The following is a 27,878-nucleotide window of genomic DNA, read 5'->3' as shown; positions in this document are numbered from 1 at the left end:
GACTTTTTATTTTTATTTTTTTCTTCAGGTATATTATATATATAATTTTTATTTTTATTTTTTATTTTTTTAAATATTTATGTATAATGCTTTTTTTGTTTTTTATTTTATTAATTTTTCATTAACTTTTTTTTTTAATATATTTATATTTTTTTTCATTGGCCAAAGGCTTGGCGACGAATGGAGAATCTCCAAAATTCTTGTAGCGAAACGCTTCAACGACAAAAAGGTTGACGGATATCAATGGCCAAAGTCCGGATCAGACTGGATCTGTGCAGAATTTGAAGAAGAATTTGAAAGGGTTTTCCCTGTTGTGGGTTTTCCGCTAGTCTTTGACCAAATCTTGTGTCTCTCTTGTTCTTGTTCTTGTCTGCCTTCTATTGCATTTGAATTACTGTTCTATCTACAATTGCTTACTGTCATTGGAAGATTGAAGTTATTAAAAAGATGATTACTAATTGAAGAAGAATTGGAATAAGTGATTGTGCTAAGCATAGAACAGTGAAAAATTAACACTTTTGACACTGAAGTGGTTCCTCTTGTGGCAATCCTGGTTGCCCCCTCTGCTAATTGAAGAAGAATTGGAATAAGTGACCGTGCTAAGCATAGAATAGTGAAAAATTAACACCTCTGACACTAAAGCGGTTCCTCTTGTGGCAATCTTGGTTGCCCCCTCCGCTACTGCTACTCCCTCTGTCATTAAAGCATATCATGTTTTCTAGCATGGTCCCCTCATAGAAGGCATATTGCTCCTAGAGGCTTCTCGTCTCTAAGCATCTAGTCTAACAATCTCAACCCTTGCATCTAGTCCGACAATCTTAACCCATGGATCTGTGCAGAATTTGAAGAAGAATTTGAAAGGGTTTTCGCCTAGTCTTTGACCAAATCTTGCGTCTCTCTTGTTCTTGTTCTTGGTTGCCTTCTATTGCATTTGAATTACTGTTCTATCTACAATTGCTTACTGTCATTGGAAGATTGAATTTATTAAAAAAATGATTACTAATTGAAGAACAATTGGAATAAGTGATCATGCTAAGCATAGAACAGTGGAAAATTAACACCTCTGACATTGAAGCCGTTCGTCTTGTGGCAATCCTGGTTGCCCCCTCTGCTACTGCTATTCCCTCTGTCATTAAAGCTTATCATGTTGTCTGGCATGGTCCCCTCTGCTACTGCTACTCCCTTTGTCATTAAAGCTTATCATGTTGTCTGGCATGGTCCCCTCTGCTACTGCTACTCCCTCTGTCATTAAAGCTTATCATGTTGTCTGGCATGGTCCCCTCATAGAAGGCATATTTCTCCTAGAGGCTTCTCGTCTCTAAGCATCGAGTCTAACAATCTCAACACATGCATCTAGTCCGACAATCTTAAGCCATGACATCCTCTTGGAAAGCTGCTCCATCCATTCTCCCTTACTGTATGCTTCCTCAAAACTGGAAGCTCTTCCGATCATCTGGCATTGTGTTGGATGTCCTAACAATTTTGTACAATCCTCCCTCTTGACCATCAATCACTTCTACTGAGTCTATGCTCAAGCTCAAGAACCCGACCATTTGAAGGCTATAGCAAAAAGCTCCTCATAGTCCACTCCCTCTTTCTGGGAGAACCCTCTTGCCACAAACTTCTCTTGGTACTTCTTGATTCTGCTACTGCATGAATCATTGCCTTTGGCAGTCCTGATTTCAAGAGCGGAGACAAAGAGATATTCTTTTGACTTCTTATGCTTGGCTCTCTCCTCAGCTCCCTTTGGCTTTGGAATGACTTCCTTCACATGACCCTAAAGCTCATCCAACCTGTCTTCTATGATGAGGCTTGGCATCATTTTGGTAAGAGATCAAAATTTCATTTAGGTTGCTGGATGCTTGTCTCTTAAGTTGATTTCAGTGGCTGCTCTGTCAACAAGGCTCTGATACCATGTTGAATTTTTTACAAGGTGAGCAGTAGAAAAACAATTTTCTGATCTGATAATTACTACCTAATGATCTTCAATCAATTTATCTCATGCCATTGATATCATTGAACACTTATACACATAATATCAACTATAAATGCAGCGGAAATAGTAAAGATCATAGAAAGAGAACCATGCATAATAAAGAATATTTTTACCTTGGGAAACCCAACCTTGGAGAAAACACAACAACTTTTTGTTAGGAGAAATTATTCTTCAATAAGGTTTACAAATCAATAATTTTGTCTAGAAATCTATGCCAATATCCAAGTCAAACTACTAGTCAAACTTGGCCAAAGTTCAGTTAGTCAATGCTGGTCAAACTAGTCAAACAGATCAGAAATCATTGCTGGTCAACAATCTGGGCAAACAGGCCTGCGGTTTCTTGCTGCCTTCTAGCTTAGTGTTATGAATGTAATTCATAACAAAATAAATAAATATAAATAATATAAATACTAAGTAATCAAGTAGTGATTATGTTAAGAAGTCATTAATTAAGTGAAAAGGCATGCCTAATCACGAAAGGACACCTGCTTAGGTATATATATGCGGGTCCTCATTGTAACAATCATCACTTGTACATTTTTATATATAATAAATTATTATTACAAAATACCTCTTGTGTATTATTACATTCAAGCCTACAAGCTATCAGTTTTTATGCTTCAGTGTTATCAGAACCATTGGTATCAGAACCATGGCGCACAATATAATCATGCGGGTCTTTGAACATTGTTCTCCACACAATGTGCCATTACGTTCACGTCCTGGTTGCATTGAGCAGTTTAATAAATTTCAAGAAGTATTTCAGTGTTTAGAAAAATCATGTGCCGAAGCTACAACATGTTTTAAGAAGGGTTATGCAGAAATCTATAATAAGGAAGATGATAGCGATGAAGCAACGAAACAAGATGAAGCAGTAGATGATTATAATGTTGAAGATTCCTATGAAGCTGATATAGATCAAGATGAGGATCCATATGAAATTGATCCAAATGAAGAATATGTGGATGAGGACTATGTTGAGAAGCAAGAAAATGAACAATATCATAACAATGAGGAATATGTTGAAGAAGACATTGATGGTTCTGAAGATGGCAACCCTTTAAGTCATGAGGTGTCTATTTTGCCAAAAGAAGCTACAAAAAACACATTGGCCAGAGGTTCAAAAAAGAGTTACAATTTGCTGCCTACTAGCAAATTTATTCAGCCTAAAGAAACAAACTCTGCAAAGTTTGAGAGTGATCCAGATGATGATATCGAGTCTCAACGGGTGAACTACAAGGAAATTTCACGATGGAAAGACTCTTTATATGACACAGGGAATTTGGGTCTTCCGGCTATGCAGGACAATATCTTTAACAATTAATTAAATCAATTGCGGTTTTTGGTGGTTGAGGAGCTATTCTACAGACACACCTTACAAGGCTGTCACATTGTTTCAAATAGAAGGCATGAGTGTAGCTGTCTCTTGCAAGGAAGGACCTTATATATGTCTCGAATGGTTGAATTTATAGGTTTTACTCAGAATTATCATGTCTTTTTTTCAACGGATGCATGGATCTTCTGCTGGCAAATTTTCTTCATCTGATAACTATCATGACAGAATCTGGGTCTACTAAGGAACAGACAGAATCCCTTATTCTGAATGCACAAACAATTCCCAAGCAACCACTGTCCGTGCGTATCTTTCACTGGTCATCAAACTTACATCTGTTGCATCCCTCTGTGTTACTCATGCTGTGTCCCCCTGTACTGAGCATCCCAAACCCCCCGTCCATTTGCATTATTCCGCTCACTAACTTGTGTCTCTACTGTGCTCCCCAATTCTGTCTGCAGTTCGCTGCAATCTTTTTCCTTGTTGCTTTCCGACACCCACTGACCGCAACCACCTGGATCATCATAATCTGACTGGTGCTGGGTGTCCACTTCGCTCCCGCTGCGCAACGCTATACAACACGTCCGACCATGACGAAGTTAAAACACCGTGACGTTCCCGGTCGTCAAGCAATGTACCTGGTTGAAAGGTCAAACGACGTGCCCGATCAAAAGGTCAACAGGGCTTTACACTGTGGCGTTATTATTTGGTTCGATACACCGTGGTCTTTATTACGTTCAATACATCGGAGCATTCATATATACATTAAGTTAATACACCACAATCTATATTCACGGTATGATTTAGTTGATATTATTCGACAGGCATTAGCAAAACTTGCTAATCAAATTTACCTGGACGTTATAATAGCATTCTCCCAGAAGGATGTTCAAAGAGTAGACACTCAAAGTAAAAAAAAAAAAATTGGACCTCATAATCGACATGGATATCCTTCTAGCTTCAGATAGCAATTTTCTACTTGGGCCATGGTTAGAAAGTGCTAAGCATCAAGTAGATAATCCAAAACAACGAAGGCAATTTGAGCGGAATTACAAGCACAAGATGAGGATGAAAATGCACGTCAAGTCCAGCCTCGAAATCCTGGTGGTAATGATCGTCATAATTACATGAAGGTTCGATGACCCGTGCAAAGCGTGTGAGTTGAGTGTTTTAGTTGTTGGTCACCAACAGTCAATAGATAGATAGTGAGACGTCCACAATGGATAGACACGACTGTCCAAGACAATTAAAAAAATAAAAAATAAAAGTAAAAAAATTATAAGTTCTTTAGAAAAGGATTATAGTTTAACTTTGTTAAATTATAATAGGATTTTATAGAGTTACTTTTTAATAATAATTAATATTTAATAATAATAATAATATTATTATTATTACAAAAGAAAATTTCAGTTTAAAAAAAATATAATTATTATATAAAAAAAATCAGTATTAAAAAAAATTAATTTTTTTTCAAGGGAATATTACTAATGAGCTATAAGACGAGAGAATGGCCAGATTATCCAGATTATATACATCGAGGCAACAAACATTAAGTGAAGAAAGTCCACAACGTTAAAGCTTTGAGAACAAAAGCTTCCGAAGGGAAGGGCTATGCTATGAATATAATTCATAACAAAATAAATGAACATAAATAATATAAATACTAAGTAATCAAGTAGTGATTATGTTAAGAAGTCATTACTTAAGTGAAGAGACATGCCTAGTCATGAAAGGACACCTGCTTAGGTATATATCTGCAGATCCTCATTGTAACAATCATCACTTGTACATTTTTATATATAATAAATTATTATTACGAAATACCTCATGTATTTTACATTCAAGTCTACAAAGCTATCAGTTTTTATGCTTCACTCAGCCTCCTTCATGCTTAGTTGCAGTTCTTTGCTGCCCTCTTCCATATGAGAATAATCCTTGCTCTTTGTTGGTGTAGAAAATGAAATGTCACATCATCTATCCATATGATATACTAGTCGAATGGGCATAAAATTCCCCAAGGGACACACCCTTTCATTTGCTGGGCTGACTTGTCTTCTTGAGCTGACTCGATGCCCCAAAAGTAATTTTTTTTAATATAATTTTTCATAATTTTTCTAGGCCGACTTAGGCATGTGGCAATACCTCCCGATGCTACACAAAAAACCAACACTTTATAATGTGTTGTTCCACTTGAAGTTTTGGTTATTGGAAAGGGCATTTGCAGACAAAACTGTTTATTGTGGAGGATTATCTTTGAACCACTGGATGGAAGCACACATAACAGATGCCCTGGGCCTCAGTACAGGCATTGTGTGTCTTAAATATTCAATATAATTTCAGATATACAAGTTTCTGTTATTAGGATATTTAATATTTATGACGTTCATAATCTACTGCTAGTTGTTGTTTCTACACTGCTGAGCACCATGCAACTCAAAAATTTACCCCAATCTAATTGCAAAACATTCTGAGAAAAGGTAACATGGTACTGGTTCATTGGGAAATGGAAATTCCTATTCCGTCAGTTTGTTCCAAAAGTTGTTACGTTGCAATGAATTAACTGGTAGCAAATTGATTTTGATTGACAGGCAGTTGATGTATTCACAGTGGTGGCCCTTTCTGGAATTATGACTAGACTACTGAACAGGGGAACTGTGTTAATAGCAACCAGTAATCGACCTCCAGGAGATTTGAACCAGGTTTTCTAAGCTTATCTTTAGATTCAGTATTTGTATGTCAAACCAAATTTATGTATCATTTTGTGTAATCATATTCAACGTGCATTTTGCAGTACCAATTGTTTGGTGTTTTGTTATTTGTTCGTCTAGTCATTATTTAATATTAGCCCATACGATTTTAGCAAGTTTTTCATTGAACTTACAGCTGACTAATTTGACATAAAAATGCCATTGGGAGGGAAATCACCACATTTCACACAACATGCTTTGACTTGTTCTGTGTTTCAGGTACGCTTTCTGCTAGATATGGTTGCATATTACTTCTTTAAATGCTATCTTGTCATGTATAAATTACTATAATGGTTTTCCTGTAATTGCCAAGGTGGATAGATTGTATGGATATAGCTTGATTGAATAGTTAGGTGAAAGCATATTCAAGGTTTGCTGTCATCAATTTCATTGCTATGTATGTTTGTAGATAATGCCATGCATGCGTTCATTTCACATCTGAATTAGTGTCATGATCCTTGAAAGTTTGCCCTGTAGGATGGTATGCAGAAGGAAATATTCACTAAATTCATTGCAAAACTGGAGCAAAATTGTCGAAGCGTATTGGTTGGATGTCAAACTGACTACCGTCGTGTATTAGCCCATACAAATTTTGATAAGGTGCACTTTTAATTATTCAACCTCTTGCTTCTTGTTTCAGATTATCTCTGGTAGATGTTTTATTGATGATCATTAGTTCTGTAAGCAGCAGAATATGTCTTTCAAGATGTCTTGTTTATAATATCTTTATTTGTGAGCAAGTGTTTGAGGACTTTTAGATACCTGGAGTGGGGAACTCTATCTAGGTTGGGTCAGTGGGGTTTGACACTAATGAAATATTGCAGGTCTGTACATTAACCGTCCTGTTTTGAATTGTTTTTGTCCATGTAGTATTTTGTTTATATTGGAAAAATTTAGGGGGATGACTGTTGGGCTGTGGTCTAGTGGTTTAAATGAGCCCTTGTCATGTGACTGACCCAGGTCAGAAACCTGGCAGGCACAGAGCCCCTACGTGCTGAGTTTGACAGTATTCATATGAAGATTAATTCAATTAAACAAATTTTGAAAATTTGGAGGGTAATTTGTTGCCAAGAATTCCAAATAATTTAATCAGTAGAAGAAAAAAGTAGGGAAAATTGTGAAAAATGGTAAAATGCTTAAATGACCTGAAAAGTAAGCATGAAAGCAACTAAAATAAGACAAAAACATCAAACAGTAGAATATGCTCACATCACCAGATAAAACTAAAGGTTCCATTATCATATAGCGGATTATTCGTTTGTCGTTGTTACCCCTCATGTTGTATGATTTCATATTTCAGTTTGAAGAACTTGCCTAAGCAGGCTGCATTGGAGTATCTTATTTCTAGATTCATCATTTTCCTATGATGTGCATGTATATCAGTGTTACATGAAACGCTGCCCCCTGCCAGATCAAAACCCGCGTTTGCGACCCGTACGGATCCGTGGGTGATTTGGCCCCGGAATTGCGTCCTGGAAATTCGGAAACGCGGATCAGGCTGGAAAAAACGATTCCTGGTCTGTGGGAACTGTCCGGCCCAATCTGCATTTCAATATGCTTGAGACACGGTTCCGGGGTTGGATCACTGGGTGGATCCGCTGTGGATCAAGGCTGACTCCGGGCGGATCACGACCGCTTTCATGGGTTGCTGGCCGGTTCTGCAGTGCGGACCCACAAATTTCATTTATTTTTATTTTTGTTTAATTATGGTTGGGGGTGGGTTTAACTTGGTTTAGGAAAAAGAATGAAGGGATTAGAAATCAATTTCTCCTCTCATTTGCTCACTCATGTATTTTTGGAGAGCTTGGAGAAGAGAGGAGAAAGAGAGGAGAGCTTGGAGGAGTGAAGGAGGAACTAGGAGCAGTGAAGCAGGAGGAGCTTGGAGGAGTAAAGAAGAGATTCCATCTACAAGAGCTAAAGAGGTAAGTGCAAACGCCAAGCTCCCTCATTTTTCTGTCATTGTTTGTTGTATTTTTTCTCCTCCCTCTCCTACTCTTTCCCATTCTTTCTTCTTGCTCATTTAATTGCAGGTTGTCCACCACCTATATTCATATTCCAAGATAGTGTTCTTTTGGCTTCTATGTATCATTCCACTTTTGGTTTTCATGATGGCAAGGGGGAGTAGGAATATAAGGGAAGAAGAACAAGAGGATAGTGGTTCTCGTATGAGTGACCCAATGTATGCTGAGGAAGAAGGGTTTAAAGAGGAAGGGGATGAACCTGAAGAGAACACTGAAACACTAGAGGGGAAAGCTGCATTGACACCCTTGTGGAACTATGTGACCAAACTTGAAGGTGGAAAAGGTGGTGGAAGCTACAACTTTTTGTGCCCTCATGGTTTTCATGGAGGAAAACGATATAGTGGTTCATATACCCGTGTGCGGAGGCATCTTTGTGGGGTGATGGACAGCAATGAGAAAAAGGGTGTCGTGGGGATACAAATTTGTCCAAACGATTCAACTGAATAAAGAAGAAAATACATCCAAATAGAGGAGCTTGCAAAACAAAAAAGCAAGAAACAAAAAACTCAGTTTGAATCAAGTGTGTTGTCGCATGGATTGACACGACAACGCTCAGACCGGGGGCTGTCACTCTGATCCCCGATCCCTCCGTTTAAGCCTGTCTCCCGCGGCTAAGGGGGGTAGTCCCTGTGAGATGATGAGACCAATTGTCGACCAGTTGGTTGGGAGACACAAGATACGATATAAAAAGCACTAAAATGATTTGATTAATTGAGCAGACCAGTGCCTTAAGAGATTATTGTTAAAATGATTACTTGTTAGATATAGAAAAATAAACTGTGAACAGCAATCATTTGTCATCAAAAGGTATCAGCGAAATCACATAACCAAACGATATCCAGCGACTGAGAATTTTGAAAAAAGATAAATGCTTTAAACCACCACGAGAATCCTAGACCATTAACTAGATATCATATTCGCATCTCGACTTGAAAAATTCAGATCTTAAGATATAACATGAAAAACAACTGAAACTGGCAAAAATGATTTTCCAAATTTTTTATGTGATAAAATGAAACCTAAAAACCCTAAACCCTGATAAAAACTGGATAAAGCAAAAAATTTGAAACCCTAAGACAACTGATTAATTTACAGATTTGGCCCCTTAACAGCCAGATTCAGCAATAAGAACGGAAATATTTTAACGAAACGAAAATTTCAGATTTGTCACTGTGAAGAACTTCAGAAAATTTCTCATGCAAATCAAATAAATAAACCGAATGATAGACCTAGGATCAAATCCAACTGGGCTCAGCAAAAAATGCTTGCGGGAGTTGGCTGGTTCAGCCGAGAACTTCCCCGAACGCCCACAAAATTCCTTCAGAAAATGTTTTCTGCACAGCTCAAAACAACCGTCAACAAAGAGGGCAAAAATGCTGCTAGATCTCAAACAGTAATGGAGATACCTGCCATTACTTCAGAAACCCTAACAGCACCCAAACCCCAGCAAGTGAACAAGATACATGTGCTCACAATACTCTATAAGAAGCTAATATTAATGGCTGAAAATAACATATGCAAAAAATGAAATGATCTCACAGCATTCCAAGAGAGTAACACCAGCAAGATATGGACCCCAAAGTCTTCCTTTATTAACCAGAAACAGATTTACAAGAGAGCTTCTTCAGTCTTAGACTCACAGATCGAATGAATCTGAAATGACCAGCTAAGACCCTATATAAAGGAAATGATCCAACGGCTAGTTCGAATGATCCATGTAGAAATGATCTTGACCGTTGATGAAGATCAAGACATCTCTTGATCTCATCCGTCGATTTATTCAATTAATTTTTTATTATTATTTTTTAAATTTCTTATTTTTTATTATTATTTTTTAAATTTTTAATTTTTTTTTATTATTTTTTATTTATTTCATATTTTTTAAATTTTTAAATTTTTAAATTTTTTTTATTATTTATTATTTTATTATTATTTTTTAAATTTTTAAATTTTTAAATTTTTTTTTATTATTTTTTATTTATTTCATTTTTTTAAATTTTTAAATTTTTTTATCATTTATTATTTTATTATTATTTTTTAAATTTTTAAATTTTTTATTATTTATTATTTTATTTCATTTTTTTAAATTTTTAAATTTCTTAGTTTTTATTTATTTTATTATTTTATTTCATTTTTTAAATGGATCATCGAACTAAGCCTTTGGAAACATCACCTAGGACCTAGGACTTAGGACTCACGAGGGGATTTAAAACATTTTCAACCCTCAAGACACATTTCATGATGACTTTTTACAATTTACATCTCAAGGGGACAAACCCACTTAATACAGACCCTCACAAAACACCCAGTTCTGCGACACAACTATAATTTAGCAGATCAGCACACTAGGATTCTCCTAAAGTTCTAATGACAAAATCCATCCCGGCTTTGGGGTCAGGTTTGAAGGAAAACTCTGCCGATCCATGGATCGGTGAGACAAAAAACCTTCCAGGACATAGATTATCATAGAAAGTTAGGTCCACCTAGGCAATTTTACATACATGACTCTAATCTGCTTAGATTATTTACAATTCATACATGCAGACTGGGTTTACAATTGAAATGATCAAGCTGCTGATGACTGTAGGCTGGCACGGACACGTCGTTCAGGTGCTACCCCTTTCTGCCAAGAAAAGAGGGTGTACTGCATGGGAAGTTGACCAGTAGAGGTCAACAAAGTGCAACCTCTAGATTTGGTAGCTCATCTCCTCGTGGTACTTCTGCAATCTCTGGAGGTAGAACAATAGGGGATTCCCTTAATGTTGCTAGGAGGGATGATCTGGATGGAAAGATAGTCCGATTTCTTTGTGCTCGCAGTGTACCTTTCAATGTGCTTCTCTCTCCCTATTGGCATGATATGGCTAAGGCCATCAATGAAGCCCCAAAAGGATACAAAAGCCCCAACTATGAGAAAGCTAGAATAGTGTTATTAGAAAGAGAAAAAGCAAAGGTTCAAAGAGATTTGACATGTTTTACAAATGAGTGGGTGGATTGTGGGGTATCCATTGTATCAGATGGGTGGACAAATATTAGAAACCAACATTTGATAAATGTTCTTGGTGTTTCTGCTAGTGGTGCAATATTTATTACATGTCATGACTCCTCCGTTAGTGCAACTTCCCAAAACATTGCAGATCTCCTATTACAATCAATTAGAGATGTTGGTCCTAATAATGTGGTTCAAGTGATCAGTATCACTGATAATGCATCAAATTGTAAGGCAACAGGAAAAGTTATTGAGCATACTCATCCACACGTCTTTTGGTCTGGGTGCTTGGTGCACACACTGAACCTTTTGATGCATGATATTGTGAAGCATAAATAATGTATATGGATTAATGAGCTTTACAAGAGAGGGAAACAACTCATTAAATTTATTAGAGGGCATACCGGGGTAAACTACTTTTATGGCACTTACTCCAAGTTGTAGTTGCTTAAACTTGCAAAATCAATATTTGCAAGTTATTACCTCACCTTTAGGCGGCCATTGAAGGTGAGACAAGCTTTAACTAATATGGTGACCTCTAAATCATGGGAGGAAATTAACACTTACAGAGACGGTTCTAATGTAGCCAAGTACACTATTCTTGACATGTTATTTTGGTCACAGATTGAATATGTTTTGCAATTCACCAAGCCAATTTATTACCTGATCAAGTTTGCAGATTCAAATTGGCCAATAATTGAGGAGGTGTATAGATAGCATGTTGTGGCAAATTAAAGACATTGTTGAGCCTAGAGATATCACCTTGTACAATTATATTTGTTTAGAGGTGGAAAATGATGGAATATACTAAACATTCCATTGTATTCTTTAGCATATGTTCTTACACCTAAATACTATCATCCATCATGGCTTTCAACACTAGCACCTGGGGGGGGGCAGGAGAAAACCACACCTAGATACAGAGGTTCTAGAGGCTTATATGAGAGCATTGGATAAATTAGTCCTTGCTGAGGAGGAGTCTGCCATGGTATGGAAATAGTTGAGCAACTATACACTTAGCACTGGTCCGTTTGGGAGCATGCATGCAATTAGAGACCGAGAGACTTTTTCTTCTTTTGAGTGGTCGAATACGCATGGAGGTGCTACTCCACTTCTACAAACTTTGGCATTGCAGGTGCTATCACAGGTGGTAAACACTTCTTCCGCATACAAGTGTTGGAGCTCTTATTCTTTCATCCACAATGTTAAAAGGAACAGGTTAAATTTAGACCGAGAAGAGAGCTTGGTTTATGTTCACTACAACTTGCGATTGTTGTCACATTATTGTGATGATGCAAAGACTAATAAAAACCTTACGGTTTGAGACAAAAATCCAGAGGAGCCCAATTTGGAGGATGGAGTGTTGCGATTAGAGCAATTAAAGGATGCTATTATCTAGGATGATGATGATCGAGTTGAGATGCCACCCCCTCTGGTACCTTGATTCCCAGGTTCCATGCTTTCAACACTAACAACAAGGGCTCCATCTTCATCAGTTTCAGTGCCACGACTTCCACAGGCACCATCTTCTTCATTGCCACCACGTGGAGGCCCACTGTCACATACTGTTCGTGGTGAAGGAGGAGATAATAGTAGATATATTCACAATTTACTACTTTTATCATAGATTAGACTTGTAGGCTTGTTGTGAATTTGAAGTTTTTTGTCTTACTCTTCCTAGTTCAGTGTGTACTTGACTCTTGGTGGTGGCGAAGTGGCCTATTTGGTAAACATTATTATTTGAAATTTGGACATGACTAATGTTGACAGTTGCTCACTTGCTAGATAAGTTACTTGAATGTTTGATGATTTTATCTTTCTAAATGCTTTATGTTTTATAATATGCTTAAAAATTTGATGTATGTTTGTAATTGCTAAAATCTAGGTGGTTGATGCTGGAATAATTAATCATTGATGTACAATGGAATCATGGATGCCATATCTATCTTGATTTATGTAAAAATATGGATGTTTTCATGTCTTCTACAACTAATTTGGTAATTGGGATGCTTTTTTGAATATAAATGCAATATATATATATATATATATATATATATATATATGTGAGACGCTTCGCTTCCTAGATTTGTGGGAAATGATGCTTCCATGTGCCCGCTTCCAAGAAACGTCCCAATTTCGTCCCTGCTTCGTGCAATGTTGATGTATATTATGGATTATCACTTGTTTGGAATTATCATCATATTGGTTGGAGTCTTGCAAGTTGATATTGATGGAGCATTTAGTGGACCAGGGACATATCATCAATGCACATGTTCATAGAGTTACTTGCATTGTGACAGTTTATCTGTTGACCACCTTGGTGGGTGCTGAGGTACTCTAATGTAAGTTGTATTTTTTCCAATTTGTCCTATCTTTATGATTACCTCTAGCATCTAGAGTTTGATGCCTTAGTGATATGTGGCACATATCATCCATGCACAAGTTCATAGAGTTGCTTCCATTATGAAAGTTTATTTGTTGACTGGCTTGGTTAGTGCTGAGGTACTTCGACGGAAGTTGTATTTTTTTTTTTCATTTCTCCTATTTTTTCACATTTGCATTAGCTTCTATGCTACTCATTTGATATTCACCTTGGTTACTGAGTACCCTAGCATGTGTGTGCATTTCTTGTACTGGGATGGCATCTTAAGTATATTAGTGTATCATTTGGAGAGAGTGCTCTCTTTTTCACATAGTTTCCTAGATGATGGAACATACCAACGACAATATTTTGGATTATATGCATGGTTTAGGTCTTGAACGAGTGAATACCCTAGCTCACATGTTTTTTTTGGCACTGGGATGCATTCTTGGCATGGTTGACCACCCCCTAGTGTAGAGAACTCCCTTGATTCTTGCTCTATTCCACACATATTGAGGATTGACCATGCTTTATTGCAGATTTGATGGGTTTGTCCCTTTAATGTATGGATCTTGATCCTGTTTTGGGGATGATGCACATGCATATGTATTAGTACGTATCCCTCATGTTTGGACTCACATTACTAGATAAAACTAGAAGCTCTAATATCATATAGAGGATCATTTGTTAGTAGTTGTTATACCTCATGTTATATGAGTTTATATTACAGTTTGAAGACCTTGCCCAAGTAGGCTGCATTGGAGTATCTTATTTCCAGATCCATCATTTCCATATGCAAATGCATGCATACTATGGATTACCTCCTTTTAACGTTGTCATCATACTAGGTAGAGGCTTGCAAGTTAATATTGATGGAGCATTTGATGCACTTGGGACATATCACAGTGCACTTGTTCATAGAGTTGGGGCTTACAAGTTAATATTGATGGAACATTTGATGCATTTGGGACATATCATCAGTGCACTTGTTCAAAGAGTCGAGGGTTGCAAGTTAATAACTTAATATTGAGGGAGAATTCGATGCACTTGGGACATATCATCAGTGCACTTGTTCATAGAGTTGAATTGTGACAGGTTATCTATTGACCACCCTGGTGAGTGCTGAGGTACTCTAATGGAAATTGTATTGTTGTCGAATTCTTTATGATTACCCCTAGCGTTTATAGTCTGATGCCTTCGTGATATGTGGCATACTTTTCACATGTATGGATTATTATCATGTCTGATGGCTTATTTGGTGGTGTGCTCCACATTTGCATTGGCTTCTATGTTAATATCTGATATTTAGTTTGGTTATTGAGCACCCTAGCATGTGTGTGCATTTCTTGTATTGGTATGGCATCTTGATTATATTAGCTTATCATTTGGAGAGAGTGCTTTCACTTTTGCCCAATTTTCTAGACGGTGGAGCCTGCCAATCGCTATAGTTTGGATGCTATGCATGGTTTAGGCCTTGAATGGATGAACATTGTAGCTCACATGGTTTTTTTGGCATTGGGATGTGTTCTTGACATGATTGGCCACCTCCTAATGTCGAGTGCTCCCTTGATTCTTGCTCTATTGCTCACATCTTGAGGTTTGACTACCCTTTATTACAACATTGATGGGGTCGTCCCTTTATTGCTCACATCTTGAGGTTTGACTTCCCTTTATTACAACTTTGATGGGGTCGTCCCTTTATTGCTCACATCTTGAGGTTTGACTACCCTTTATTACAACTTTGATGGGGTCGTCCCGTTATCGTATGGATCTAGACCTAGTTTTGGGGATGATGCACATGGATCTATGCTAGTACATATCCCTCATGCATGGATCTAGTGTATGATACATTCATTGATGATAATTATAGCATGGAGGCTAGGTTTATGGAGATTTTTGAGGAGACGCCCTAGCCGTTGGGCTAATTTAAATAGGTGGTCAACATATGCACAATTCCATTTCATCTTCTAGTGGGATATTTGATGGATTGGGGTGTTATGGCACATACTTTAAGGTGATTGAGTGGAGTGATCCTTGTCGAGGAGATGTATGTGGACCATTGGAGTCTTTTTACTTCGTCAAACGACTTATCTAGGTAAGGCCCTTGTTAAATTATGGTATGTTCTATGCTTAGAGCAATTTACTTCTTTTCTTCTTATTAGCCACAGATTAGCAATCACATATACATTAAGTAAAGTGCAGATAGAACATTAAACGATCAATGAAAAACAAGCCAAGACAAGAGACACAAGATGTGGTGGCTAGCTAGGGACAAACCCCAATGTGGGGAAACCCTTTGATCAAATCTTCTTTTATCTTCAATGGTTCAGCAGAGAGAATAGTACAAAATGAGAATTTTGTCCTTTTATATTAGTAGCAGCAAACCCTAGATCAACAAAGTCAAACTTGGTCAAACGAGTTGAAACTGACCTCCAATATGCTTGGTCAATTTCTGGTCAACTAGCCCTCGAACAACCTGAAGAAACAACCCTTGAACAACCCCAAAAACACAGTCAAACTGTTGTTGACTGATATCAACTTGCTGCCCAAAACTAGGGCAGTCAACGTTGGTCAAACCTGTGGACGGATTGCCTCGATTTTTGTGCCAAAATATGCACCCTGCCTAGGAGAGGCAGCCACACCAAAACCGCATCCTTGATGAGTCAACGCGTGGTCAACGCAGGTCAAAGAGACCTTCAACAATTTCTGCATCCTCCTTTCAGTGTCCTCCTTGCCCTAATGCATCCTCGTCCTTCCCACGTGTGAGCTGCTCCTTGTATAACCCAAAGCTAAGGAGAGAGAGAGAAGAATGAGTGAGATGAGATGATGAGAAAATGAATCAACCTCTCTTGTATTTATATGATTCACTGGGCATGTGTGCCAAACATTTAATTGCTGGCTGACCTCGACAATTTGTCAAGTAAATACAAATAAATTCATATCTCCATAAATACTTGTCGGAATTGGATGATCTTTAGATCAATCCTACACCTCTCAACAAGAGGAATCTAGGAAAATTATCAACTGCCATAAATGAGGTGACCCACATGGAGTTTGGCCCTAGTTGCCAATTTTAACAGCCCTCCTATTTAAGGAAGAGACAAGTGGTATGTCGACTTGCCACCTCATCTTATTTATTTTTTACACAATCTAGAAGATTTGTATTTATATAGAAAAAATGCATCCTAGAGCCACTACAAGAGAACAAAGATTTTGTGTCCTGTACAATAGAGAAGCCATACCTGGATAATGGCTTTTGAATTTCTTAACTTATTGGGAACATATATTCTTAAGGGAATTTCATAGGTCTTGACGTTATGCAATCGGTAGAAAACCTCGAGTACAAAAACATAGAAACAAGGCATACTTTAAAAACTTGAGTGGGAAGAGTTACTAGAGAGTTCTCGTTGTTCATGAGTTCCAACTTCCATTGTGTGTGAGAGTGTTGAGATTTGGGAGGGCATTGTTAGTCACCGCCACTAGAGGAGAACTAGAATTGATAGGACACTGGTTGAGGGAGGAACTCAAATGTTACGCCAAGAAAAAATATGAGAATGAGCCTCAAACCTCGTCCACCTTGTTAAAATTGAAAACTAGGGCCAAATTCCAACTTAGGAAAGCTCATATGATGGAGATGATTATTGCAATGGATTCCTCTTTCGGAGAGGTACAATTTTGATATAAAGATCATCTCATTCTGACAAGCAGAAATGGAATTATGAATTTATTTCTTCTATGGACAAATTGTCAAGGTCGACTCCAATCAAATGTAGGCTCATGAAGCCCAACAAATGTGTCTCTTCACCCTCAACATTGTGTATAAATAGGAGAGACCTTTTCCTCATTTGGACATCATCATCTCATCACATCTTCTTCTCTCTCTTGTTTGGGTCAAACATCATTGGAGGCTTCTCTCTCATTTTTGCATGTGTGGTTGGACAACTCCTCTTTCTTCTTCGCACGTGTGGCAGGAGGCCGAATTTCTGGGCATAACATACGGTTGACTTCAAGCGTTGACCAACATTGACTGAGTGGTGTTTGACTTGTGTTGACTTCGATTTTTGGGCTAGATTTCCGATTTCTCCAAGTTGCATTCGTTGGTACAAAAATCGAGGCATTTGGAGGTGGTTGACTTCAGCGTGGACTTCAGGTTTGACTGCAGAAAATTACAGAAGAATTTCTCTCCTTTGACTGGGTTTGACCAAAGATTTTGAGCTGACTTTGACTCTCGGGGAAGGTTGATTTGGACAGCTGTTTGGAGGATGTTTTGGGCAACATTGACCACCATTGATTTTCTGATTAGGGCTGATTTGACTGCTGTTTTAGCAGATCTGTTTTGGGCTTATATTTGTACTCTCTCTCTCTGCTGAACTATTGAAGAATAATAAAAAGATTTGATGAAAGGGTTTCCCCACATTGGGGTTTGTCCCTGGCATGCGCCACATCTTGTGTCCTCTTGTCTTTGCTTGTCTTATGCACATGATTTTATGTTCTATCTGCATTTACTGTCAATGTTTATAAGTTAATGTGATTTCTATTGGATATAATTGGAATTTGTCATTGCACTGCTAAAGAAACATTGAAGTAAATTGTTTTAAGCATATAACATATCATTGCTATCTAATATTAACATGGTATTAGAGCTAAGGTGAAGACAAAGCCCAAGCAAGAGTGAAGCAAAGCAATCACTAAAGGAAGCTGTTGGACAAGGACTTGGAACTAGTCCCAATGACGACTACATCTTTCTTCAAGGACAAGCTCAAGGACAAATCCAACTATCATGCATGGAAGATGATTTTGGATTTGACTTTGGAAGAGAATGATGCCATGGCCTATGTCAAGGGAAGAATAACCGAGCCTCCTTCAAATGCATCCATTGCTATTCAAACTAAGAAAAAGAAAGGTGAGACAACAACTAAAAAGATCATTGTTGATTCTATTCATAAGCCTTTGGTTGCATATACTTCTAATTTGGAAACATCTAAGGAGACGTATGAAAAACTAGCTGGGATGTTCAAAGTGAACAATCAAAATCAAATTCTCTTTCTCAAGAACAAGTTGAAAGACATCAAGATGGATGTAGGAGAATCCATCCAATCCTACTTCATGAGGATCACCAAGATCAAGAATGATCTCTTATCTATTGGAGAAGTCATTGGTGATAGGGAACTCTCCCTTATTGTACTTGGGGGTCTTACAAGAGATTGGGATGTGTTCAACACTACTATTCTTAACAATGATAGGATTCCGAGATATGAGGAACTATTGGCCAGATGCACTCAAGAAGAAATAAGGATGATGGAATGAGACAAGCCCTGAAATGGAAACAATCTTACTACCTTCTCCGCTCATTCTAGAAGAAGAAACAATGCTAGTCCAAGGAATCAAGGACAAGGGTTCAAGCAGGGATTCAAAGAAGGAAGAAAAGGAATTGTAACAAGTTTGGCCACTTTGCTAGAGAGTGTCCTCACAAGAAGGATACTCCACGAGATGATGACAACAATAACAACAACAACCTCAAGGGCAATGGCAATTGGAGGAACAACAGGTTCAACAACAAAGGAAAGAGGAATGCTCCTGTTGCTCGAAATGGAGGTGGTTGTCCTCCCAAGAAGTCAAGAAACTCCAGGTATGATGAAATTAATATTGCAAAGCAAAATGAATTTTATCTTATTTATGCCCTTTTGTAAAGACCGTAAATAGATGCAAAAACAATAAGGGATTCATATCATGAACTTGTAAACAATTTCCTGAAATCTTACAAAATCAATTAACAGAACTGCTGAGGTACCTACCTGTGCCCCTGCGGTTGAAGATGCCTCTGGCTGCGCTGCTACAGTTACCAAACGACCGAATCCGCCCAGCCAAACTGAGCAGAACCTAGCTGCTCAATCCAGTAAGCTTCTTAACAGAAGCCGACTGTTCCCCCGTGCCCAGAACCTTAGAACACTCAAGCTCTTCCTGTGGATGATTTCCTCCTCCTTCACAATTCTTCCCTCTGTTTTTCCTCCCCCTTCCCAAATCATTGTCCCATGGTTTTATCCTGTTGTTTGGCGGTGGCCGCTCTTCCATCTGCAGCCCACTGCTCAGCCTGCTGATGACACGCTCCTCCCTTACGCATTCCTTCCTTAACTCTTTTAAGGTCATGAATGTATATGTTTTATGTTTTTGAAATCATACTATATTTTTATTAAAATATTCTTTTAATATAACACTATATTGTATATATCACATTATGATTTCATATATCACATTACATTATAAACATTATGTTTTAATATATCACATTGTTTTATTATATATTTTTTTAATATAACATCATAACTTTATACTTAGAGCCCCTTTTAATTAATTTCTTATATATATTTTAAAAATTTATTTTATTAATTTATTAATATAATTTTTATCAATAATCTGGAATATATAATTTATATAGTCCTCTTTTAAGATTTACCCATACATTAAGCAATATTGATGAATGAGTAGAACCTCTATTCAAAGAAGTGTCATGGTATTTAGCACTTATAGTTAATTTAGTATATAATACTAGTGCGGTGTATGCGACACATGCATATGTAGCTATCATATGTATGTATCATATGCCTGCTATTATTCTTGCGTTCTTTATATTTATAGATGGGTCGTTACACCTTTCCACTGCCTCTCCTCCGGATACGTTGGACCATTGGTTGATTGATAGTGGTGCCTTAAGGCACTTCATTGGGTATAAAGAAGCTCTCCCAAACTTGGTTGAGAAGAAGACAAATATGGAGATCATACTTGGGGACAATACCACCTATCCCATGAAAGGAATTGGGACTGTGACTCTTCACTTAAATCAAGGTCAAACCCTTCACCTACAAGAAGTGCTGTGTACCAGACTTGAAAAAGAATTTGGTTTCTCTTTCTGTGATGGAAGATAAAGGTTTTAAGGCATCATTCTTTGATGGGAAGGTTCGTCTTTGGTAAAGGAATCCAAGAGATGCATTCACACTAGGATTCAGGGTTGAAGGTCTCAGTCAGGTTGGAGGAAGTCTGTTGGGAGCTATGATTTGTGACACCTCTCTTCAATCTGAATTATGGCATCGAAGATTTTCTCACCTTCATTTTAAAGCCTTACCCTCAAACCACTGATATTCTTCAGTTGGTCCATTTTGATCTATCAGGCATGATGCTTGTTATATCTTTGGGTGGATATTTATATTATTCTATTTTTGTGGATGACTTCTCTCGAAAGGCCTGGATCTATTTCTTAAAGAAGAAGAATGAAGCATTCAAATGGTTCCTCTCCTTCAAAGCCTTGGTTGAGAATCAAATAGGGAAGAAGATCAAAGATCTGAGGACTGATAATGGGATCAAATATGAGTCTAATGAATTCAAAGACTATTGTAGAGATGCTGACATTAATAGGGAGACTACAACCGATTATACTCCTGAACAAAATGATGTTGCCGAAAGGAAGAATCGTACTATCATCGAAGCTAACCGAGCTATGCTTCATGATCAAGGTTCTCTGAAGTTCTTATGGGGAGAAGCTGCCAACACCATTGTGTATGTTCAAAACCGATGCCCACATCAAGCTTTGGACTTCAAGACACCCGAAGAAGTATTCACTGGTAAGAAACCTGATGTTTCTTATTTAGAATTTTTCTCATATACTTTTATGTGCCGAAAGAGAAAAGAAACAAACTAGATGCATTTGGGAAGAAATGAACATTCGTGGGCTACAGTGAAACTTCGGAGGCATATATAATCTATGTGCTTGTGAAAATTTCAAAATAGAAATCCTATTGCAGTGATAATATTATTCCTTCTACTTATTAATTCAGATATAAGTTATTCACTATGTTCTTACGATGAATATCAAAATAAATTCTACTGCAGACTTCACAAATAAAATTCTGAAAGCGAATGCAATAACAACACATGACACAGTGATTTTTGGACAATCGTCCGCGGAAAAACCCAATGTGGGAAAATCGGTGCAGCAGATGAGGGTTTCTTTATTTTTCTTCAGCAAAAATCTCTTGTACAATATACAACCAACAAAACAAAAGTGAGAAACTTTACAGGTGCTTCCTGGCAAATCTTTGATCCAGGAGAAGTGCTTCTCAGCCCTCTGAATCCCTCTGCATCTTCCTGCACCATTGTTCGTCACGTTGGCCCAGCGTTAGACTGCTCACACATTCCCAGTTTCAACATGCTCGGCACCGCCTCTTTTTTCATCACACTTTTGTGTTGACTCTCCCTTTTCTGCGTCTTCTTGCCTTGTACTCCTGACTGATGTTGATGCCCTATCTCTCTTTCTCACCCACAACTCTCCCTCGGATTCGATTTTCTCTTGCTGAACTTCGATTAGTGAGAAAATCGATCTTACTCGAGTAACTAAGTATCTGCGTCTAGTGTGTTCTCCAAGTGCCCATCAAGCCTCCTCTTATAATCCTCTCGTTGATCAATCAATGACCCAGATTAGATTCTAATCAATGACTGGGATCATATTGACTTGATCTCTGCCTTCTTCTAGAAGTTTCACCCACAATTTAGATTTATACCCATTAGTCATTTTAATTTCTTAAGTTTAGACTTAGGGTCCTGTTGACCATTACGTGTCAACGACCCATAGCAGTACACCCCGTTTTTAGCAAAAGGGATAGTGCCTGATCGATGTGTTCGTGCTGTCCAGCTATCATCATCTTATGATGTAAACCCATTCTGCATGTGTATAATGTAAATAATCTCAACAAATCCAGGTCGTGTATGTAATTACCTAGGTAAACCTACTTTTCTAGTGACGATCTACATTCCGGGAGGTTTTTTGTCTCACTGATCCATTCTTGGATGGTTGGCAGAGTTTTCCTTTAGCCTTACCCCAAAGCCGGAATGGTTTTTGTCATTGGGATCTTAGGGGAGTCTTAGTTTTCTAGATCGAGTCTCTGTAAAAGTGATTTGGGAATAATCCTAACTATTTAGTTAGGTTATTTTATTACAAATTGCTTGGTCTGCCGGATTATATTTGTGTCACAGAATTGGGTAGTATGTGAGGGTCTTTTGCAAATAGGTTTCCCCCCTTGAGATGTAAAAAATGTGAAAATCATGATGTAAAGTGTCTTGAGGGTTGGAAAAATAATTTATCCCCTCATAGGTTAATTAATTAAAATTTTCTGGCCAAAATTAATTAAAATCCTAAGCCATAAATTTAAGTAATTCTAGGTCATAGGTAAATTTAAATTCTTTGAAGGCAAAAATTCGTCTGTCCTTAAAAATTGAATTTTAAGAGGTCTTGGGACTAAGGTAAATTTATTATTTTGCTAAATTTTAAGCCCTTGGTCCCTGGGGTTAAGTCAAAGTCAAAATTTTGAGGAAAATAATTCAATTTTTTTATTTTATTTTTGAGTTAATTAAAATGCATTTAATTGAAAAATTCGAATTTTCTCAAAAATTTAAAATTTCGATGGATGAGATTAAAAGAAATTTTGATCCTCATCAACGGTCGAGATTGCTTTGACGAGGATCACTCGAACTAGCCATTGGAGGATTTATCTTTAGATAGGAAGTCATTTGTCGTCAATTCATTCGACCTCTGAGTTGTGTGCTAAGTGAAAAACTCTTATGTAATTTTTATTCAGATAATAAAGGAAGACTTTGATGTTAATCTTCGCTGGTGGTACTTTTCGTGGAAATACTATAAGTTGTGTCATTTTTCATGTGTAAATTTTTTAGCCATTGATAATAGCTTCTGAAGAGTGATTTGAGTATAGGTATCTTGCTCAGTCGTTGGGGTTTAAGTGGTAATCTAAATTTTGAATGCAATAGCAGGTATCTCTATTTATCTGAATTTTATTATCATTTTCTCGCTCTCTATTTTGATGGCTGAAATGAGTTTTGTAGGAAAATCTTGATTTTTCGATCATCGAGCATTCGAGGAAGTTTTTTGTTGGACCAGCCAACTCCCGATTCGTATTTTCTGAAGAGCCCAACTTAATTTGATCCTGGGCTTATCATAAGATATTTTTTTTGCTTCTGGTGATGCATGAAGGGTTTTGGGCTCAGCATCTCCTTTAAACTTAATTTTATTTTTTCTTGTTCCGTGCGAAATTGATAAATCTGGTTGTTGAGGGCCTTAGATTATCAGATCTGGGAGTGGAGTTGGACTCGCACTGCTTAGATCTAATAGATCTATCATTCCTGTGCATAGATCTCTGTAAATTATTTTGGTTTTCTGACTTGGGTTTTTGGGGTTTAGTTTTTATCATTGTATATATCGTTTGGGTGTTTTCTTGTTCTCGTGCAACTACAGATCTGAAGAAGAAAACTGTGTAGAGTCTAGATCTAGGCCTTGGAGGGTAGGATCTAGATCTCTGGGGTTCATCAACATCATTTTTTTAGGGATTCTATCCAATTTTGCAGTCCAGGGTTTCAATTCTTTTTTTAATCTAGGAAAAATTTTGAAGGGTTTTCATTGATAAATATGAAGCAATTGGATTCGACATTTTAATTAATTTTTTCTGAAATTTTTTTAAGGGGTTTTTGGGCCACCAGTTTGCTGACTATTTTCTTTGATTTGCTGCCTGGCCTGTGGATTTTACTGTGGAATTTCGATTTAAAAACCTTTCTGCTATGGATCCCTCTCATACCTTGCCTGCAACCTTTTGTATCTCCATTCCCTTGCTGTGTGTTGCCTCAAATCACTCACTACAGCTCCACAATCCCTCTCTATTTTGTCCGTCGATCATCCATCCAGCTCATCTCCTGCAATCTCAAACATTGCCTTATTTCTTCCGGCTCGTTCTCTTCTGTCCAGCCCGTAGAGCACCCTCCAAACGTTGTCTTTCTTCCATAAACTCGCCATCCTCTCTCTGTGTTTTCGCTGTAAACCACGTCCATTCCTTGCCCATCAACTACAAACCCGCAACTTCCTCATTCGCTATTTGCTCTGCCTACCCGTGGATCTCCTCAAACCCTGCCCTCTGTCCACAACATTCACCTCGAAATCCTCGCTGTTGCTGCTATCTCACACTGCCCATCCACACTTTAGTCCTCTGCTGCCTAATCCGCTGCATGCTCTCCCCTTGTTGCCATCTCTGGCCTGCATCCCCTTATCGCACCTGCATCCCTCAAATCCTCCGCAGTTCCTCCTCACTATCCTAACCACCTCCGTCCAGGCCTGTCTGCGTCCCTGCAACAAATGCAAACCAACCTGTAGCTGCGCCTCTACGTATCCCTCAATCTTCCGCCGCCGTCCAAGCGTTCATCGACCTGCGCTTGCACAACGATCAACAAACATTCGACTTTTTTTGTTATAGATTTGGCTTTTAGCTTTTGCGTAGGGTTAGGTTTGATATGCCTTTTTATTTTTTATTTTCCTTTAGTTAGGTTATTTCCCTTGTAGAAAATCCGCTGTTGATTTTTATTTTATTTTGTTGGGTATAGACTTCAGTTAGATTTCATCAAAATTTTAATAAATTAAAAAAAATCGATTTGATTTTTTTTTTTAAATTTAGTTTTGATTTTATTTATTTCCAAAAAAAATATAAAAATCCTAAGAATTAAAAAAATCTAAAAGTTCAAAAAATCAAAAAATTTAATTTTTTTTGTTTGTGACTTTAGAATTTGGAATAAAATAAATTAAAGGACTTGCGCTTTCACATTATGTATTTTTAATGTGGCCTATGGTCGATTAAAAATCTATTTTATTGACCCTTTGATTTATTTTTCTCATTTTTCACATTAAATTAAGTTCCTAAGGAATAATTAAATTGTTTATCTGAAGTTCCTTAGTGTTATTTGGTGATTAAATGCATTTTTATATTTCTCTATTGTCAAGTACGATTAATGTTTCAAAATTTATATTGGCAATAGGAGAAAGTTAATTAATTCTAGATCTGGGCCATTAATTGAAAATTATTCTAAATCTAGAATCTCTTGCATGATACAGTTTTGGGCATTTACATTGATCATTCATGATTGTCACTAGTCACACATTTGTAAATTGTTCTGGATAACTTGTTTTATTTAGTCTACGGTTAATGCAAATATTAAAGGCACTGGTCTATAATCATTTCTATCTTGTGGTCATGTCTTGGTTGCATTATCATCTGAGTTAATCGAGAGTCATTTACATTAGTCAAGTTGTCCATCTCTAAGTTTCCTAGAGCCCATATTTCACAGGTTATTCTCATTCCTTTCACCTTAGGGTCTACCCCCCTTGACTCATCTAGGTGAGAGTATAAACGGAGTGAGTAAGGAGTAAGAGTGACAACCCTTACGTTGAGCGTTGTTGCGGTGTCTAAACACTTTGTGCGACAACAGGTCCCATTAAAAATAATCAGTTATTTAATAAAACTGTCTCCAGGTGGAATTTACCAAAACGATTTTTGGGTATTGGAGAATATATGTGTCTTAGCCTCCCTGCAAATTTTGAGACTTACAGCACATCTGATGCCACCAAAAATCAACACTCCCTCTTAGCGAGGAATGTGCTCTAGTAATGCAACCGACTGAAGCATCACTATGTTTTGTAACATCTCCCTCTGCGCTGTTGATGTCTAACATGCTGTCCACCAACCTCTGTGCAAATGTTGCATCTGTACTGCTGCTGACCCTGCCACTGTCAACACTGCATCTGTGCTGCAACTCCCTCTGAATTTCTACATTTGTGCTGCTGCTGGCACTGCCACTGCCAACTGTCCCTGCACTACAAACTACTCTTGCTACTGAAACAGATTTTCTAACATACTTATCTGCTCTCTGAATTGAGTGAACTTATCTCTTCTAAGAGCCTTTGTGAGTATATCAGCTACATGCTCTCTTGTGGGGACATATTGTAGCTACACTGCGCCACGCTGAACACAACCTCTGATGAAGTGACATGTGATATCTATGTGTTTCGACCTATCATGGAATACTGGATTCTCAGAGTGTTTGATACAACTCATATTGTCAGAGTAAACCTTTGTCGCTTCCATCCTTTTTCTGAAGAAGCTCACAAGCAATTTTCTGAGCCATATAGCTTCGCACGTAGCTGTGCTGGCTGCCATATATTCTGCTTCAACTGAACTCATGGCTACCAATTTCTGCTTCCTGCTGCACCAAGATATCATCCCTGATCCAACACCGAAGTAGTACCCTGAGGTACTTTTTTGGTCTACTGAACTACCTGCCCAATCTGCATCTGTGAACACATTCGATCTGACGTCTTTCCGTCGAGAGTATTACAACCCATATCCGACTGTTCCACTCACATACCTAAGAATGTGTTTAGTTGCCGCCCAATGCACCCTTTTTGGTTCCACCATGAACTGACTAAGAGTGTTGACAACAAAGCAAATGTCTGACCTAGTCTTGACCATATACATGAGCGACCCAATGAGCTGGCTGTACAAGGTAGGGTTTACTTCCTTGTCTCCTGATGCATCTATTTTCTTTCAGTTGGTGATCATGGGAGTAGCCATGGGTCGACAATCTTACATTCTGAATCTCTTCAGAATTTCTGTAGCATATCTTCCTTGTCCAAGGAATATCTCCCCATTCTTCTGCCAAACTTCCAACCCTAGAAAATAATGCATCAACCCCATGTCCTTCATGTCGAATTCAGCTTCAAGATTCTTCTTGCAATCCTGTATGAGCTTGGATGACCCAGTTAGGAACAAGTCATCTACATATAATACCAGAATAAGTGGCTCATTCTCTACCATCAAATAGTAGAGATTGGGATCAACATCACTCTTGACAAATCCCAACTGCTGCAAGTAACTATCAATCTGACCATACTATGCTTTGGGTGCCTGCTTGAGCCCATACAGGGCTTTCTTTAATTTGCAAACATGAGTTCTCTTTTCATGAGTTTCGAAGGCTTCAGGCTGTTCTATATACACCTCCTCTTTTATCACCCCATTCAAGAATGTTGTCTTGACATCCATCTGGTGAATCTCCCATCCCATTTGAGCTACCATGGATATAATGGGTTTGATGGAGATTTATCGAGAAACTGGGGCGAAGATCTCTTCATAATCTATTCCTTCTTTCTGAGCATACCCTTTTGCCACGAACCTTGCCTTGTACTTCTCTATACTGCCATATGCAGCATACTTGATCTTGTAGATCCATCGTGATCCTAGAACTGATCTATCTTTTGGTCTAGGTACTACTTCCCATACATCATTCAGCATGATAGAGTTGTATTCTTCTACCATGGCATCCACCCATACTTGGTGTTGAACAACTTCATGAAAGCTAGAGGGTTCTTTAACCTGAGCTACCAATGCCTGGTATTTGTTAGGTTGTCTACGCTGCCTTTTCTCTGTTCTAGGAGCTCCAACAAACTCCTTTGCATCCCTCAATGTCTGCCGGACTTCTCTGGTGGTTCTACCACTGGTGGTGGGAGGCTCAACTAACTCCTCCTCCTGATCTTGTCGCTCCATCTACTGAGAACTA

At 37.9% G+C, this 27,878-nt stretch overlaps 1 protein-coding gene across 2 annotated transcripts in view; it reads left to right on the top strand.

The window, feature by feature from the left end:
• Window positions 1-27,878, top strand: part of LOC149187649 (AFG1-like ATPase family protein) — a 454,936-nt gene that overhangs the window by 210,194 nt on the left and 216,864 nt on the right. The window contains exons 7-8 of one of the 2 annotated variants that reach the window (XM_089411421.1): window positions 5,918-6,028; window positions 6,554-6,676. In XM_089411421.1, coding sequence (XP_089267547.1) covers window positions 5,918-6,028; window positions 6,554-6,676 — 234 coding nt within the window. The remainder of the gene's footprint in view (window positions 1-5,917; window positions 6,029-6,553; window positions 6,677-27,878) is intronic. The other variant, XM_089411422.1, reaches the window with a different exon arrangement.

Source organism: Pinus tabuliformis, chromosome 3_1 (genome assembly GCF_031772625.1).
Source record: "Pinus tabuliformis cultivar Carrire ecotype Pingquan chromosome 3_1, CPIR1, whole genome shotgun sequence".
Taxonomy (NCBI): Eukaryota; Viridiplantae; Streptophyta; class Pinopsida; order Pinales; family Pinaceae; genus Pinus; species Pinus tabuliformis.
This window is presented reverse-complemented; position numbering and strand designations above follow the sequence as displayed.